Raw genomic sequence first — 17,517 nt, forward strand, 5'->3', positions numbered from 1 at the left:
AAAGAGTCGATCTCGATCGTGGGGTAGCATCACATGGTGTTGTGCTGCATGAGTGTCGCAAGACACTGCACTTTTGAAAACAGCTGCACTTATGCCTTGCGCTTCTTCGGGTATGTATACCTGTGTCAGGCAATACTCTGCAATCCTACATACACCACACCGCTTTTGCATTGGCATCATGGTGAGACCCTGAAGAAGATCTGGGGGCCAAGGGGGACCAGACCATTCAGCGCTTACTAGAAGGGCCAGAAATGATAGAATCACAGAGTTGGAAGGGTCCATACATAGGCCATCTAGTCTAAACCCCCTGCTCAGTGCGGGACCAGCCTAAAGCATCCCTGACAAGTGTTCATCCAGCCGCTGCTTGAACACTGCCAGTGAAGGGGAACGGCCACCTCCCTGGTGTGGTGTTGGGGGAAGGTATTTGTGAATTCCCTGCATTATGCAGGGGGTTGGACTAGATGACTCTGGAGGTCCCTTCCAACTAGGATTCTATGATTCCCTAGACAGCTGATCCCACTGCTGAGCTCCTCCTACTGTAAAGAACTGTAATTTAAGCCCATTGTTCTGATGCGGCAATGGCCCTCTGTAGACATCCAGCTTTTTTCATTTTGTTTTTAACATTTTACTAGAGTGCTGAATAACAGGTCAGTCGTGGCAGGCACCAGCCCGCCTACGGCACAGGCTACACTCCATCCACACAAAAGGCATTATTACCATATTTGGAGACTGGTAGTGAGGATTTTCATACAGGGTTTGTCCCCCAAAGCTGCCCTGGAAGATCTTGATAAGGTTTAAGACAAAGCGAGGTCCGATCTCAACCAGAGTGGCGTCTTCTTCTACGATCTGCAACAGAGGAGACAGGCATCCTTCATTTAAACATTTCACTACAAAGCACACGAGGAGGAGGAGGTTTGGTTTTATAACCCACCCTGCACTACCTGAAGGCGTCTCGGAGCGGCTTAAAAATCACCTTTCCTTTCTCTCCCCACAACAGGCACCCTGTGAGGTAGGTGGGGCTGAGAGAGCTCTGAGAGAGCTGTGACTGGCCCAAGGCCACCCAGCAGGCTTCGTGTGGACAAAGAGTGGGGAAGCAAACCCAGTTCTCCAGATTACGAGTCTGCCCCTCTTAACCACTACACCAAACTGGCTCTCACTTGGGAGGGAGGGAAGGGAAGATATTTTACACTGAATAATCTAGAACGATGCATGTGTGTGCATAGTGAAGCAACGAGATACATGCGGTACTCACACACCATATTTGGGGATCCGACACTAGCGCAAGATCTCTAGCTATATCATGTGACAGTCTAACAGCCTTTTGGGCACCAGCTGCTTCAAGGAGCCCAACCATTCAGCTATGGAGAGGGGGGCTAGAAGGGGGGCTCCCTTTGTGGGAACGCAGCGCCCCCTCTTGCCACCAATAAAAATACTCCAGAAGCTGCCACTGAAGATTTTAGCATTCCTTTTATGCCACCTTTCAACCAACAAGGCTGAAAGGGGGTGTAAAAGATTATTAAATAAATAGGGTCTACACTGGTTAGACGTATTTGCATCAGGGTATTTGCATCAATACCATGTCTGCTTTGCCCTGACCTGGATAGCCCAGGCAAGCCTGATCTTGTCAGATCTCCGAAGCTGAACAGGGCTGACTCTGGCACGTACTTGGATGGGAGACCTCCTTAGAATACCAGAGCCAGGAGGCAGGGGGCAGGCTTTATCCAGCCACCTCTCTGAATATCCTCCAGGCCCCCAGCAGGGGTCAGTCACAAGAGGTCGCCATGACTTCCAGGTGCACACACACTCACATGCACATGAAAAATACATTAAAAAAAATACCTCCCCCCATACCATGTCTGTTTTCAAAACTGGGTGTTGACCCCCACCACCAAAGCTTTAATTGTTACTGTTTTAGGCATAGATTGAAGATAAGTAAGTGGCATTCAGAGAATGAGATGATTCAACGGGTGAGATGAATACTGTGTGAAGAATTTCTCAGCTTCCAGCCACTGGAAAACAGGAAGTCCGAAAGCTCTAATCAAGTATTACTTGAGCCTTTCTCATCACTGTTTCCCCCCTTTTAATTCCACAACAATAAGGACTAGTAACTTAGTTGAGAATCGTGTTGGTATTGTAAAGTTATGATTTCTTAAGCAGCTTTGTTATCGTGCTCAGCTGCAAGTATCAGCCAGAACTGGAGCACTGAATTATTCACTTTGCATCAGGTACTTCCCCGGGTCACGTGCTTGTTTCTAGAAGATTTCTGTGGTCATACTTTGCTGATTCTTCTGTTTCTGTGTCTTTGTTAAGTTTTGCTACATCATGAAATGCCATCCTAGGTGGCATCTCCGATGTCATACAATCCATTAGGGAAACACAGAATTCTAGCTCTCTATCAGCTATACCCAAGAATTAAAAAAAAGAGAGAGGAGGAAAGAGATTTTATTTATACCCCACCCTTCACTACCCAAAGGAGCCTTACTACCCAAGAGCAGCTTACAATCTCCTTTCCCTTCCCCTCACCACAACAGACACCCTGTGAGGCAGGTGGGGCCGAGAGAGGTCTCCCAAGAACTGCCCTTGAGAGAACAGCTCTGAAAGAACTTGTGACTGACCCAAGGTCACACCAGCACCTGCATGTGGAGGAGTGAGGAATCAAACCCAGTTCTCCCAGATTAGACTCTGCACTCCTAACCACTAATGGAAGCCCAAAGGCTAGTCTGTGCCACCCAACAAGGATTTAGGTCTGTTCAGACAGCATTTCTTTTTTCAATTCAGAGTGTTACAACCAGATCCCATGGTGTGCAAACAAAGTTCATTTGCCGTCTCCATCCCACAGACAAAGCAGCTCACCTGGTAATTTCGAAACCAGATCCTGTGGTCTATGATCGAGAACGTGAAGACATGATCTACAAAAGGCTGGCTCCTGGGGTGATACTGTGGAGTACTAAAAATCTGGTGGAGGGAAAAAGAATAGCAATCTTGTCTAGACAACTGAGATTTAATAAAGTATCTGGATGAGCAGAACACAGCCTGCAGAATATCTTTCTCTGGCCCATTCACTCTGGAGTGGCCATATTCTGAGACTACTTACATCCGTACATGAAATCCTATTTTACAATGTTATAGTTTCAGAACTGATTAAAAGAGGTGGGTAAGCAGAGCAGTGTTCCCTCTAAGCTGAGTTAGTGTGAGCCAGCTCACAGGTTTTTAGCCTCCAGCTCACACATTTTTGTCTCGGCTCGGGAAGGAGGGCTCCAGAGCAAACCAATTTATTCAGCAGCCAAATCGCTCGCTCACAACTTTAATGTCAGTCGCTCACAAAGCAGGATTTTTGCTCATAAGATTCCACAGCTTAGAGGGAACATTGAAGCAGAGTTACTCAGAGTAGAATCCTGATTGCTAACCACAACACTGTAGAAGCTTTGTCGACAGAAAGAACAACATGTTAGTGGGGCGACTGGATTTGGAAAACTGGTCTAAGGTGATTTGTTACATTATCTTTTGAGTATGTATGTATGTTCTGACAACTGAGGAAATGGTAAATCTGTTAATAATAGGTATGACATAGAAATATACTTTTAGTTTCACAGCTAAGAGAGTACCAGCTATCTAAAGAAGCAGGAAGCGAACACGGCACTGAAGCCAGCCGTGCATAGCTGCTATTCCTACAATGTGGAATTTTTGTTTTCCTGTGGAACTTTTGCTCTTCTGAAGCGTCTTATACAAAAGATTAGTGAACTTTACTTGGATTTTGTCTTTTGTGCTAAGTACTGTTGGATCCTAACCCTTTAATAATTCATAAGAGTGTCTGAATTTGACAAATATTTGAACTGTTAAGAATTGTTAAAATTGCTTTGGATAATATATTCTTTCTACTTCTGTTTGTAACAGCAGAACAGAAAACCTTTATTGGCATAACCTTCTGTTTGTAAGTTACACACGGAGTGTTCGTATTTTGATACAACCTCCTCCCGTGAGCTCTCTTTTGGATATAACACTTTAAGTTGCCTAGCCCAGGGGTTTGTGCAGCACAGAGGACGTGGAGGGAAAAAAGGCATCAGAGCAGCTGGCACTTTAAAAATAAATAAATCAGAGAGTAATTCCACAGGTTGCGGAAGACAGTGACATTTTGTACAATCCACTGAAAAATGGACATCTCTGCCCTTTGAAGTGCTCTTGGAGAACAAAACAAATGTCATTCCCACCACCCACAACCTCTTTAATCCCACTGCTGTCACAGAAATTTCTGTTGATTCCAGAAAGCTGGTTGCAGATATTCTCTAGTGTGTTTGAGTATCATGATCAGCACTCTGTGTAGACAAGGACCACGCTGCCTCCCTCCCTCCCTCAACAAACAAACAAAACTTAGCTTACAACAGGAGAATCAAAATATTTTTTAAAAACAGACCTGAATAAACAGCTCTTTCAGCAATGCATAATGTGGGTGCTGGTCGAAAGTCTGAAAGGAAGAGGTAGCATTTTAGAACAGAACAAAAGAAGGGAAGAGGGAAATGAATTAACATGCCTGGCGGCAAGGTCACAGAAGATGGCTGGGTAACTTGCAAAAATCCATACTCACTGAATCAAAAGACAGAAGGGGGCGGGAGCCTCTCAAGCAGTTGCCCGTCATCTTCAGCTCTGCCAACGTATGAACTGCAATGGCATAATGTACAATTGGGACGTTTGGCTTTGCAGGATGTTCAGGAAAGGACAACTAAGAGAGGGTGTTTTTTTTAAGATAGTATCAATAAGAGACATTGTCAGATTTTTGAACTTACTGTTTTGTACTAAAAACTTGGCTGATGGACCTTGAGGGGCATTTGAAAGCCTGAAACAGACGAGAGACCGAGAGGTTAGTTCTATTTTCTTGAAGTTATCAACTGGCATCTGGCGCAATGCGGTAGCCATATGAAATGCTGTATCCTTTCACAAAAGGGCTTCTCACACACACAACTCCCAGCAGCCAAGGGGGACCTGTAAGGCAGGATGGCAAATAAGCACTAAACTGATGTCCAGAAAAACCCACCCTCATGCAAGCTCCCATTTGTAGACCCCAGAGTGCCACATGGTATAGGCTACATTTCTGTAGGTTTCCCTTTTTGCCTTTGCCAAGAAGGGAGGAACTGCCATGCCTGCTTCCTTCAGAAGCCAGCCCAAGTCAGGCCTATATTCTGAAAGCAGCCTCTGTGATTATACCCCTCCCAGCAAGAAACAGCCTGGTGGCAGACCTTTAAAAAGCCAGTCTCCCTCTTAAAAGAGGGAAATGGGCTTCTAAAGGCATCTCACGGGGCTGTTCCCAACTTAGAAAGGGGGCACAGAATGCCCTGTGGGAGAAGTGAAAGTCTCACCCTCCACTGCACTTGAAACAGGGTTCTGTTGCAAAAGGACCTAGGGTTTCCGGACAAAGCCAGAAAGAACAACTTCACACACTGTTTTCTGGAAGTTGCTTCTGGGGTTCTTTCATTTCCAATCTTAGACCTCCCAGGTGATGAGACAGAAAAAGCCCACCCTGCAGCTTTCCAAAGGATTCTGTTGCTGCTCAGAAGAGACTTCCCTGCTACAGTGCCTTCCTTCTTTCAACAAGGGAAGGAGGGGGGGGGGAACCCCACGGTTTCCACACCACATCCTAATTTCAGAGAGAGCACCAGGCAGGCTGCATAAAGGTAAAAGACCTGCTGCTCAGTCAGTACTTTGCTCTGAGAAGCAGCACTGTCCTAGCAATGGCTTCCCCTACTGGGCAGAAGGGGGGGAGGGTGGAATTCTACCCAAAAAGAAAAGAAAAACAGTGGATGGGATACAAAAAGTAGGAGTGCCAGTGAAAGACGGGTAAGTAGGAATCTGGGTGGACAGGGAGAGACTGGGGGATTTGGAATTTCATTTGTACTGCTGTTGCAGAAGGCAGCAGTTTATAAGCCCACCCATGCAGAAGGGTGCCCTGGGAGGGAACCCCAACCTTCTGCATTGAGTGTGCATCTCCCTTCCTGCTCCGAGTCATGTGCTGGGTGAGAAATGGTACCTTCAAAGCCCCAGCGAGCACCATGAGTCAGGCTGAAGGGTCCAGAGAAAATGCCTGGATGCCGTTTCAAGCCCTCCCTGCCACAGAAAATGATACTTGCTACTATTCCCTGATTTTCCTGGTCGCCTTATAAAGCTGTCATTAATTATGATACAAGAATGATATAAGGATCCAGCAAAGCGAGAGTATGAACGGAGCCCCCCCTCCCCATGCACTTTGTACATATCCAAGTGGACACCAGAAATCAGGACACCAAGGAGAACATTAGTATGTTCCTCACCACATGTAAAGATCCTGTTTCTTCTTTGCTTCAAAAAAGATGCATTTGTTGCAATTTTTTATTTCACAGACCTGCATGAAGAAAATCAGTGTTGCTGAAATCGAAATGCTCTCTCTTTTTTAATTTATAACTGTATTAATTTTTAAGAACAAACAAGAAAATAATATACGTCTTTAGGAATAGTCAGGAGCAATACAACAATACTACGAATAAAATAATGGGCGTACAGATACATTGCACTATTAAAGTTCCAAGCCACGAATAAAATAACGAGCGTACAGATACATTGCACTATTTAAAGTTCCAAGATCCTTAGGTTAAAAATATAACAAGCTATAATACTTATTTTTAGGGAGAACACCCCCTTCAATCAGGTATTCAACTACTGGGAACCAAACTGCTTGACATTTTTTTTTATATTTGTCTGTGTTATTATTACTCCCCTGTGGAGAGATCCTACCATATACAAAGTGTTCCCATAACTTGTTTTGCCACTATGGTATAGTGGGGCCCGATGAGTCTCTCCATTTTTGGGCAACACTTATTCTAGCAATCGCAATTAAAGTCATTACTGAAATGTTTTTTGATCTATTTTCAGATGTGAGGGCCCAAGCGTCCAACAAGATCGTTTCTGGACTAAATGGTAAGTCGATTCCGGTAATAAGTTTGATCTGTATTAAAATTTGTTTCCAAAATTTGTTTATTACAGGACAGTACCACCAACAATGGATATAATCTGCTACTAACCCACAATTTTTCCAACAAAATTTCTGTGCTGTTGGGCTAATTCTGTGTAGGCTAGCCTGTGGCAAGAACCATCAAAATGGAAATGCTCTGACATAGCCCATTGAATCACAAACGTTCACTTTCCTTTGAGTCCACTGCCTAATGCTGCCATGCCCAGCCTGGTTTTGCAGCACCCCAGCAGGACACCCATCGGCTCAAGGATTGATGTGAGATCCTCCAAAAATGAAATCCAATAAACTTCCATTTAAAAAAAATTATCTGCCATACAACACTTTTCCCCCCTAAATTGTAAGGACACTGGCTTGGATCCTCAGGATTCTTCCGGCTGTGCTACAGGCCACCGATCCCCAGGACATGAGTTTCAGAGAGCAGAGTGGGCTGCAGCAGGAAAAGTCCAAAAATTCCCACAGAACAAATATAATTTAAGCGCCAGATTTTCATGAGTGTTATCGTTCCTAACTAAATAGTAAAAAGCTCAGTAGCACCTTTAAGAGTAACACACTTTATTGCAGCATAAGCTTTTGAGAAACATGTTCCTAACTGAATTCAGTGTGATCGTTGGTAATGTTTTGTTTTACTCACATGCCACATTTCACACAATGCAACCCTAGCACAAAATCCTAAAAATCAGATTTTGTAAATAAGTTCTAGTGCAGTTCACTGTAAAACTGCAAGTGTATGACTGAAAAGTATACTTGCGCTGAGGTAATTTTGAAGCACCTCAACACCTTCCAGGACCACACATGCAAGTTATACCAACTGTTGTGGGAAAGGGAGCTAAAAATACCAACTTTGACACAACAGTTGGACATATGTTGATAAACATCTGGCTAGCCCTTTGAACCTTCTGTTATCTCTTAAGCCAAACTTCTCTTAGGTAGGCTCTTTCCAAACAAATAAAGAATTGACATATATTACCTCGTTGATTATAAAAAGTTTGTCCTTCCTGTCCATTTTGGTATCTGAAAAACAAGAGGCAAAAGTTAACTAAAATATGTATTGCTTTGTTTAATGACTGCATCAATCAACAACATATTGCAATGGAATTATTTCATCTACTTTTATTAAAGCTTCTGTTGAAATTTGTCACCCTAAGATAGCTTCTATGCACGTCTCCCTAGCTGGGTAAGAGACTGGGCAGGCTACGGAATATGGCATCCTTTCCTCAAGCCAGCTGCTGGGTTACATGCACAGATTTATGAGCTAACATGGCATGGGGATTGAAAGACTGGAGAGGGAAGGACTTCACCTCCCATCCTGAGTTCCAAGGAGGAAGGATAGATTCTAAATCCTACTTTTTCAAACAGCTAACTGCCTTTTGAAGAGGATTTAGTGCAGGCAGTCCCAGCAGCAGAAGACAGGAATTGCATGAGCATCAGGGCCTATATCTCTATGTTGTTGCTGTTAGCCATTCAATTGTGTCTGACTCTTGGCGATTCTATGGACCAGCTCTCTCCACGTTTTCCAATCTTGTACTGTTTCTTTGAGTTGTTCCATGCTCAGGCTGGTGTTGACTTTTATGGTGTCTAGCCACCGTGTTTTTTGGTGGCCTGGTTTCCTTTTGCCACTAACCAATCCATGCTTTTTCTAGTGAGTTCTTCCGCATGACAGGGCCAAAATAAGTCAGTAGCAGTTTTATGATTTTTCCTTCCAGTGACACATCTGGTTTTATGCGCTCCATAGTTTTATATCTGTATAGTTTCCATAATGTTTACTTTGAAATAAAAGCAGAACAGGGGAAAATATACACCAGTTTGCATAGAAGTCAGCAATAGGCTTATCCAATTGTTAAGAAAATGGAAACTTGCAGGTCTTAGCAAGGGAAACTAAAGAGAAAGTTAAAAATCAAGATTCAGAAGAGTTTTTAAAAGGTCTACCTGCTTTAGAATGGGGCATCAGTGTTCGCAAGTCTTTCATGAGATGTCTGGTCCTGAAATCTATTCCTCTGGAAGAAAAAATAAGCACTCTCTCTTTGTTTCTCCATTTGCCCTGAAATATATAAAGGCAAATGTGAACAGGGTGAACATCAGACCACATCAGTAAATAACAGTACCATCCTAAAAAGAGTTACAACTCTCTAAACCCACTGACTTTAATGGATGAAATCACTAGACAACCTTGGGCAATCCTCAGCCATAAGTGCTAATAAAATAGGAACACTAATAGAAATGTTCTGAAAACCGGATGTTCCAACCAAGCATATACTACTATACAAATACAAAATTTTGGCATACGAGTCTTCAGTTTGTTACCCCAAAGACACCCCGTGTAACTGATAAAAGTGAAACAGTTTAGAAAGGCTTATAGCTCAACAACCAAGGTTCAACCAGAGAACAAAAACAGTTCCTTGGTATATACACACAGACAATTCTCTCAGTGCCCAAATAATCACAGCCCAGTATTTCATGACATAACATAAAAAGCCCAGTGTATCACTCCCGCCACTTTTTAAAATCTGCTCTTAACAGTCAGTATTTTGATGGGGGACCACCAAGGAAGTCCAAGGTCATTACGCAGAGGCAGGCAATGGCAAACCACCACTGTTCAGCTCTTGCCTTGAAAACCCTACAGGGTCACCATAAGTCAGCTGGAACTTAATGGGGGAGAAAATCATTCTTGACAAGAGTGTAGTAGAACTCCCAAGCCTGATCACTGTTTTGGTGGTTCCTGATGGATACTACATCCCTTTTATCATGGTGATGACCATGAGAACAGATAGGTTTAAAAGAGGATTAGACAGATCCGTGAAGAGGTCAATCAATGGCTACTAGCCATGGTGACTGAAGGGAGCTGCCAGATATCACTGCTGGGAGGTAGCATCATGGAAAAACCTCAGATTCTATGCCCTGGGAGAGATAGGATGGCCTGATCCAGCAGGATCTACTTATGTTCCCACGTTGCAGAAGGAGACTGTCCTAACGCATCAATGTGGCAACCGATGGTATTTGTCTATTTCTCAGAACAATGTTCCGAGTCCAGTGGCACCTTTAAGATCAACATAGTTTTATTCAAGGTATAAGCTTTTGTGTGCATGCACACTTCCTCAGATACCATGGAATGGAAATGACCGATCCATACATATAGGTAGAGAATGAGCAGCAAACTAGCTCTTTCACAGCATAATAAAGATCTTTAACAGATGCAAGGACCAAACGGGAATAATAAACTTAGTTTATATGTTGATTGGGTTTAATTCCGGGGGGAAGCGTAGTGAAGGGAATAAATACCCACCTGCGTCTGTTTCTCAGACTCTCACTAAACAAACACAAAAAGAAACGATTCAGGTGGGTGGCCGGGTTGGTCTGAAGCAACCGAACAAAGCGTGGCGCCTTTCAGACCAACAAAGTTTAATTCTGGGTATAAACTTTCGTGTGCACGCACACTTCTTCAGATACCAAAAAGACATGTTTCAAGAAAGTACCGAGTAACATTAACCCTCCCCGTTCGAAATCCTGTCTTCTAAGAAGCGCCCTTTGGACACGCTCAGAGGCACTCCTCCTCCTCCATTCCCGAGCAAACGCGGCTGTCGGGCCCCACCTGCGAAACAGGCGGAGGGATTTGGTGCTCCTCGGACCCTGCACTGGCCACTGAGAACGGCTCTTTCTCCTCCACCTCTTTCGGAGCCTTCTTGGCACGTTTCTTCTTCGGACCCGGCCCGGCTCCACGCTTCCTCTTGGCCGCCGCCATCTTGCTCGCACGCCACAAGCAACGCGCCCCCTCACTCACAGCATGGAAGCCGCTCTAGTAAGGAGCTCTCTCTATGTGCCTCGGAGGCGCTCGTGGAGGAAGTAAATCATAGAGAAGAAACCGGACTTCCGGCAGAGGAAATGAAAGCGGCCCCTGGGCTCACGGTGGAGCCGCTCTAGCCCGTGCCATATATATCTATGGCATAGCACGCGCCAAGGGAAGCCATGGCGGGAAACCCGATCGATTTTAAGTCGGAGGCGCTTTGAGGGCGAAGGGGAAGCGAGTCAAGCAGAGCTCTACCCAGGCGCTTCTATCGATAGGCACCCTAAAATCCCACAGTAAATCTTTACGGACGCTTCCCGACCAAGATGGATGCCCCCATAGAGATGATCGGAAATGCACGGTTGATCTAGTACCATAGAGAGGCCACAGGACAGAGAGACGCCTGGGCTCAAATTACTCGTGGCGGCTTCCCTTTTTGTTGACGGTTCCCGTTCTGTGCCGCTCTAGGTGCTTTCTGTCTATAGGTTCTCTGCAGTGTAGGTAACTAAGGAGAGGAGAAGAATCACGCCTGCTACGATGTATGTGGGGTAGGAATAAGTAGTACTCTTAGATGTTTTCGGTGGGTTGAAGGACTTCTCTTTCTTAGAACAAAGTCTGAGTCCAGTGGCACCTGTAAGACCAACAAGTTTAATTCTGGGCATAATCTGTCGTGTGCATGCAGACTTCAGATGCACATGAAAGTTTATACCCGGAGTTAAACTCCGTTGAGCTTAAAGGTCCCACCGGACTCTGACTTTGTTCTATTGCTTCAGACCAACACGGCTACTACCCACCTGAATCTTTCTCTTTCTTAGGTAGACTGTACAACTTGGAGGAGGATGGTAGGTGGAGGTGCAACCAGCACGGCTGTCCTGAACCTCAGGATAGGGGTCCTTGCTGAATTTTTGGCTGTCACAGTGCTCTTAAATTTTCCCCTTTGCTTTTTAAAAAAAGCCCAAGTGATTGTCCTCGATGCACGGGGTTGTCTTTGGGAAGCAATGTTGAGGCGGTAGCACCAAGCAGCAGTAGCATCTAAGGGTCCTGCCAATGTCTTTAGCAGCTCCAGCACAACCTTGTATTGGCAGAAAACTATAGGGGGGGGGGATGTTTGTGTCTCACCGTGATACCAAGATTTCTTGATTTTATATATTTTGTGCTGCTTTTTCTAACAGTACAAAGTGAGTTTATTGTATACAATAAATAAGTAGAGCATCATTCCACACAATAAGAGCCAGTGTAAAAGCAGTGGTCCACCAGAGGCTGTTTTTAAAAGTTTAGCTTTTCAGTTCTGCTGAACTGCAGAAGGAAAGAAATAGTCTTCACATCCCTTTTGGCAGACTGTTCAAAAGGGATGGAGCTGCCGCTAAACACAGAACAAGGTGCCAGTGTTGTTGTTAAACCTCTATATGTGCCACAACAAGAAAGCACTCTTTCTCAAAAAAAGTCTTGTTTAAATATGTATTTATCCTCTTCCTTCCCCACCAAACATAAAATCCGGTATACAATAGATAAGTAGAGCATCATTCCACACAACAAGAGCCAGTATAAAAGCAGTGGTCAACCAGCGGCTGTTTTTAAAAGTTTAGCTTTTCAGTTCTGCTGAACTGCAGAAGGAAAGAAATAGTCTTCACCTCCCTTTTGGCAGACTGTTCAAAAGGGATGGCGCTGCCGCTAAACACAGAACAAGGTGCCAGTGTTGTTGTTAAACCTCTATATGTGCCACAACAAGAAAGCACTCTTTCTCAAAAAAAGTCTTGTTTAAATATGTATTTATCCTCTTCCTTCCCCACCTCTTCATTTATTGAGGGTCAGCTATGACCAGGGAGCTCTGGCTTTGGATCTCCACTTAGCCATAAAGTTTCCTGGGGACCACTCACCCTTGCTCAGCCTATTCTTATTTACAGAGTTGTTGTGAGAATAAAATTGAGACAGGAAGAACTACAGGGGCTGCCCTGAGTTCCATGGAGGAAGGGTGGGATTAAACAAAAAAAAAAGATGAACAGGTGGATGGTGACACGAATTCCCAATCTAGAGGATCCTTGGTTTGGTGAGCAGGGCTCAAAATTACACAACCAACCTAGAGTGTGAGCTCTCACAAACCGGGGGGGGGGGGGGCCCCGCTTCTTGGGTGAAATAGGGCAATCATTCCAAGTCTTCTTTGCATGCCAGGCCCATGTCTAACCCAGGCCAGAGTTAGTCCATTGCCTCCAGGAGAGCTGAAGCTAGTTTGCTCCAACTAACAAAAACCAGTAGAACATGCTAGCTTCTTTAAGTCTAAAGGCTGGATCAGCTGGGGGCCGTCCAGCCAATCCAAAGCCAGGTCTTTGAAGTGAAGCTGGTTTGCTCCAACTAACAAAAAACAGCAGAACATGCTAGCTTCTTTTAAGTCTAAAGGCTGAATCAGCTGGGGGCCATCCAGCCAATCCAAAGCCAGGTCTTTGAAGTTTCTTGACCTGCAGCAGCGACCAGATGGTTTAGCAGAGAAGCAGTGGATGATAGGATGCTTCTCTCTGAAGTGTAAAATAAGCCTCAGCAGAAAGAGTGAGGTGTGCGGTCATCGACAAACGGTGTGTCTCCTTGTCACTGTTATTCAAAGGCATCAAGTCAGATGTGTGAACTTCCTCGTGACAAGCCAACAGATATTTTCCTTTTGATCTCTTCCCCCCATATTTCAGGCCTGAGTTTTAATATGAAGCCTGAACCGATACTTAATGCCAGAACAAGAAATTGAACTGGAGGTGGGTGATGGGTGCTCACAACAGTCCTGTGGAATAGGTTAGTCTGAGAGACGCAAGGGCGCACACAGTGAACTTGGTGTCTGAATGAATACCAGACCTTCCTGGTGATCTTACTTCAACACTCTAGCCACCATACAGTCTATAAATAAACCACACTGGATATAGAAGGGGAATGTGGAACGGTATGGTACAGCCTGATCTCAAAAGAAAAGAAGAGTCGCTACTGGGATGAGAGACCACCAAGGAAGACTCTGCAGAAGAAGGCAAGCCACCTTTGCTTACTTGGCTTTTAAACCCCTTGCTGGGGTTGCCACAAGTCAGCCACGGCTTGACAGCACTTGTGTGGTTATAAGAGATAAAGCAGGTGATGTCGTATGTGGGTTGTATGGTCAAGTCTGTTTCCCTTCCTTACCTAAACTTACATCTTAGGTGAGGACAAACACCAAACCTTCTTGAGTCATTTTTCCTGGGGGAAACCAACAAACTCTTATTTCTGTAATTGCCACTACTTTGTATTTGCTTTGCATAATTCATGACAATTCACTTTTAGGTCAGTGCGTTGGGACATCTGCAGGTCTCCCTTAATAATCACTGGACCCTCTTTTTTTCTGTCCTTGTAGGAAGGTGTAGGGGGTGACGGAAGTCTTCAAAGCCATGCCTCTCTCCACCCAAGAGCAAGCAGCCGAAGAGCAATATGTCTTGGCCACCAGCCTTGACAACGTCCGAAATCTCTCTAATATCCTGAAAGCCATTCATTTTAAAGACCACGCTACCTGTTTTGCAACTACGAATGGACTCAAGGTGACTGTGGAAAATTCCAAGTGTCTTCAGGCAAATGCTTTTATTCAGGTTAGAGGGTAATTTTTCATTCTTTCCAATGGACAGAGAAACTGATTTCAGCTGAAATAAATAACCATTTTCTCTATCCTGTGAAATTCCCGCAGGAGAGAACAGTGTTCTGACAAGCTAAACTAAACTTTCTGTGGTGTCCCTGAGTGTTTTAATGTCAGTGCAGAGAATCTTTAAAGCCAGCATTGGAGAGATCTGGCCATTGGTTCCCAAGCTGGTAGACTTTAGATTAGTACAAAATTGAGTATTTGGCGCAGGTTTGACAGCTAGCATCCTGGTATTCTGAAAAGAGCCAGTCTGGTGCAGTGGTTAACGGTGGTGGACTAGTATCTGGGATTCCTGGGTTCGAATCCCCACTCATGCCATGGAAGCTTGCTGGGACACCTTGGGCCAGTCACACTGTCACAACCTAACTTACCTTACAGGGTTGTTGTGAGGATAAAAATGGAGGAGAGGAGAACAATGTAAGCTGCTTTGGATTCCTAATGGGGAAATGGCCACTCTTAACCATTACACCGTGCAGATTAACTGTTGTGGCTTCCCTTGCAATGAATGTTGGGAACTGTAGTTCTTCAACAGTGCTGTCACCTCACAGTTTTCCACCTTCTGTTCTCTGTCTTTCAAACATACAGGCAGGAATTTTCCAAGAATTTGTGGTGCAGGAAGAATCTGTGATGTTCAGAATCAATCTGTCTGTTCTCTTAGACTGCCTGACTATCTTTGGTACAAGCTCCTTGCCAGGTATTGGCTATATGTGTGCTTTATGGGAAAAAGAACCAGATGCTGCTGTGTGCTGAAACCTGTCTACCTTAGAATGTTAGAACATAAGAAGAGCCCTGCTGCATCAGACCAGTGGTCCATCTAGTCCAGCATCCTGTCTCACACAGTGGCCAACCCGTTCCTCTGGACAGTCAACAACAGCGGATAGAGGCCAAGGCCTTCCCCTGATGTTGCCTCCTGGCTCTGTGATCTGGAGGATTAAATGCCTCCTGTCCGTCACCTTGGCTAGTAGCCATTGATACACTCATCCTCCATGATTCTATCTAATTCCCTTTTAAGGCTCTTTATTCCTGTGGCCATCACTACATCCTCCAGCAGCAAATTTCACATTTTAATAAGAAGGAGATCAGATGTATATTTAATGTCAAAGAATGGTGGATTCGAAACACCTCTTTCATTGGTGCATTTCAAATACGTTGGCTGCAGACTGCCTGGCATTGTTTAAACGAGTTGGTCAAGAATCAGTTCTTGAGAGTCTTAGAACCTCAGCATTGTAGTTGATGCATTCTAAGTGTCTCTTCTTGTTTCAGGAACACAAACGGCCCTTCGGATGTGCTACCGGGGGTATGGTTATCCCTTGGCACTGTTTCTGGAGGAAGGTGGTGTGGTAACAGTATGTAAAATCAACACTCAAGAGCCCGAAGAAATACTTGATTTTGATTTCTGCAGCACCAACGTCGTGAACAAAATTATCTTGAAATCGGAAGGGCTGCGAGAGGCATTCTCTGAACTCGATATGACCAGCGAGGTGCTAGAGATTATAATGTCTCCAGACAAGCCTTATTTCAGGTATTGGATTTTTTCTCTCCATTCTGGACTGGAATATTGTTGTGGATAGGAATATTGTAACCAGTCTGTATAATAATTAGTGCAAGTTTTTAGCATAGATGAGTAAGTCCTGGTCAAGACCACCTAGCTACCTGATTTGTAGCTTCTTCTGTCTTCTTCTGCATCAGTGGATGGAGAACTCGACTTGAGGTTTGGAGGTCTGTATTCAAGTCACGCATCTCCATGAATGTAACTTCACCGGGTGCTCCATTTAGACTTCTGTGAGTGACTTATCTTTGTGGTGGTTCCAACAAAGTTGTTAGGACTGTTTCAGAGTAAGTAAATAATGTGATCTTGGGGTGACTGTGGACATTACAGCGACAAATGTCTTTATACATTTGTCTTGTGGTTTTGTGTGCACATTAGTGGTATGGTTGTCTATGCTGCTATTATAGAAAGCATGTTTGAACATTGTTAACTGCCTCCTGATCCTGATGATGTGGTGGTTTGCTCCCTGTTCAATCCTCTTGCCAGTGAGGAGGAGCTGGGTGATTAACATACCCACTAAACTGTTTCTCCAGCAGATAGCTGACTTAAACACCAGCACATATACATGGCATGCATTTTGCTAAAAATACAGTGATAACTACACCTGTGCATCCTGGTCTCTGCATCCTTTGTACTCTGACGATGAAGCGAATGATTGTGTGCATGTTTTCCTCAAGTATACAAGTGTCTGTGCAGATCCTCTGAGGGCGGATAAATAGCATTCAGCACCATGCTAAGCAAATTTATTCAAAAATAAAACCCACTGGATTGAGTGGAGCTGATTCCCTGGTTGTCTGTGTTTTAGGATTGTGCCGTTATAGCATGAGCCTGCATTACGCATCCTAGAGTTCCTTCCAAGTAAATAGACACGGCCCTGCACCCTTAGTTTGGTACCTTTTGCGTTATTGCAGGGTGGACAACAGTAAGATTTTCGTTTGTAACTCTTATTGCTAGGGAAATAAAATCCACAGAACATGGTGGGACATTAGCAGAAAGACAGGCACGATCAGGGCACTAACCACTAAGGCACTCACCAGCTTTAAGTAATATTTCCTCCCTGTTACTCTTGATGTTTAATTGCTACAGATACAGGTAATGGAAGACTACAGACCTTTAGTATATCAGAATATGCTGCTTTCACATCTGTTGTATACGAATTATTGGAACTTGAGCATCAGTCGACATATTCAGTTTGGTGTAGTGGTTAAGTGCGCGGACTCTAATCTGGGAGAACCGGGTTTGATTCCCCACTCCTCCACTTGCACCTGCTGATGTGACCTTGGGTCAGTCACAAGCTCTGGCACAGCTGTCCTTGAAAAAGAGCAGTTTGTGTCAGAGTTCTCTCAGCCCCACCCACCTCACAGGGTGTCTGTTGTGGGGAGGGGAAGGGAAAGACAATCTCTTCTTCTTCTTCTATTCTGATGCAGTGATAATCTTCCAAAAAGTTCAGAGCTGTTTGTGTGCCTGAAATAGTAACTCATGGAGGCTAATAACTTTTTCATACCATTTCCTAGTCCATAATTTGTTTTTTCCCAATATGATACAAAGAACTTTGAATA

At 44.3% G+C, this 17,517-nt stretch overlaps 2 protein-coding genes across 2 annotated transcripts in view; one reads left to right on the forward strand and one right to left on the reverse strand.

Annotated features, from left to right (window-relative positions):
* BRIX1 (BRX1, biogenesis of ribosomes) overlaps positions 1-10,781 on the reverse strand; it is an 11,937-nt gene extending 1,156 nt beyond the window's left edge. Inside the window, exons 1-9 of the mRNA XM_015407814.1 lie at positions 10,584-10,781; positions 8,924-9,035; positions 7,965-8,008; positions 6,300-6,370; positions 4,782-4,831; positions 4,583-4,656; positions 4,412-4,462; positions 2,854-2,955; positions 718-846 (exon numbers count right to left, since the gene is read on the reverse strand). Coding sequence (XP_015263300.1) covers positions 718-846; positions 2,854-2,955; positions 4,412-4,462; positions 4,583-4,656; positions 4,782-4,831; positions 6,300-6,370; positions 7,965-8,008; positions 8,924-9,035; positions 10,584-10,733 — 783 coding nt within the window. The 5' untranslated portion in view covers positions 10,734-10,781. The remainder of the gene's footprint in view (positions 1-717; positions 847-2,853; positions 2,956-4,411; positions 4,463-4,582; positions 4,657-4,781; positions 4,832-6,299; positions 6,371-7,964; positions 8,009-8,923; positions 9,036-10,583) is intronic.
* Positions 10,782-11,147: 366 nt separating this feature from the next.
* The window catches only part of RAD1 (RAD1 checkpoint DNA exonuclease), a 9,514-nt gene continuing 3,144 nt past the window's right edge, over positions 11,148-17,517 (forward strand). The window contains 4 exon segments of the mRNA XM_015407815.1: positions 11,148-11,314; positions 14,134-14,362; positions 14,995-15,103; positions 15,673-15,998. Coding sequence (XP_015263301.1) covers positions 14,168-14,362; positions 14,995-15,103; positions 15,673-15,998 — 630 coding nt within the window. The 5' untranslated portion in view covers positions 11,148-11,314; positions 14,134-14,167.

Source organism: Gekko japonicus, unplaced genomic scaffold (genome assembly GCF_001447785.1).
Source record: "Gekko japonicus isolate JY-2015 unplaced genomic scaffold, Gekko_japonicus_V1.1 scaffold2960, whole genome shotgun sequence".
NCBI lineage: Eukaryota > Metazoa > Chordata > Lepidosauria > Squamata > Gekkonidae > Gekko > Gekko japonicus.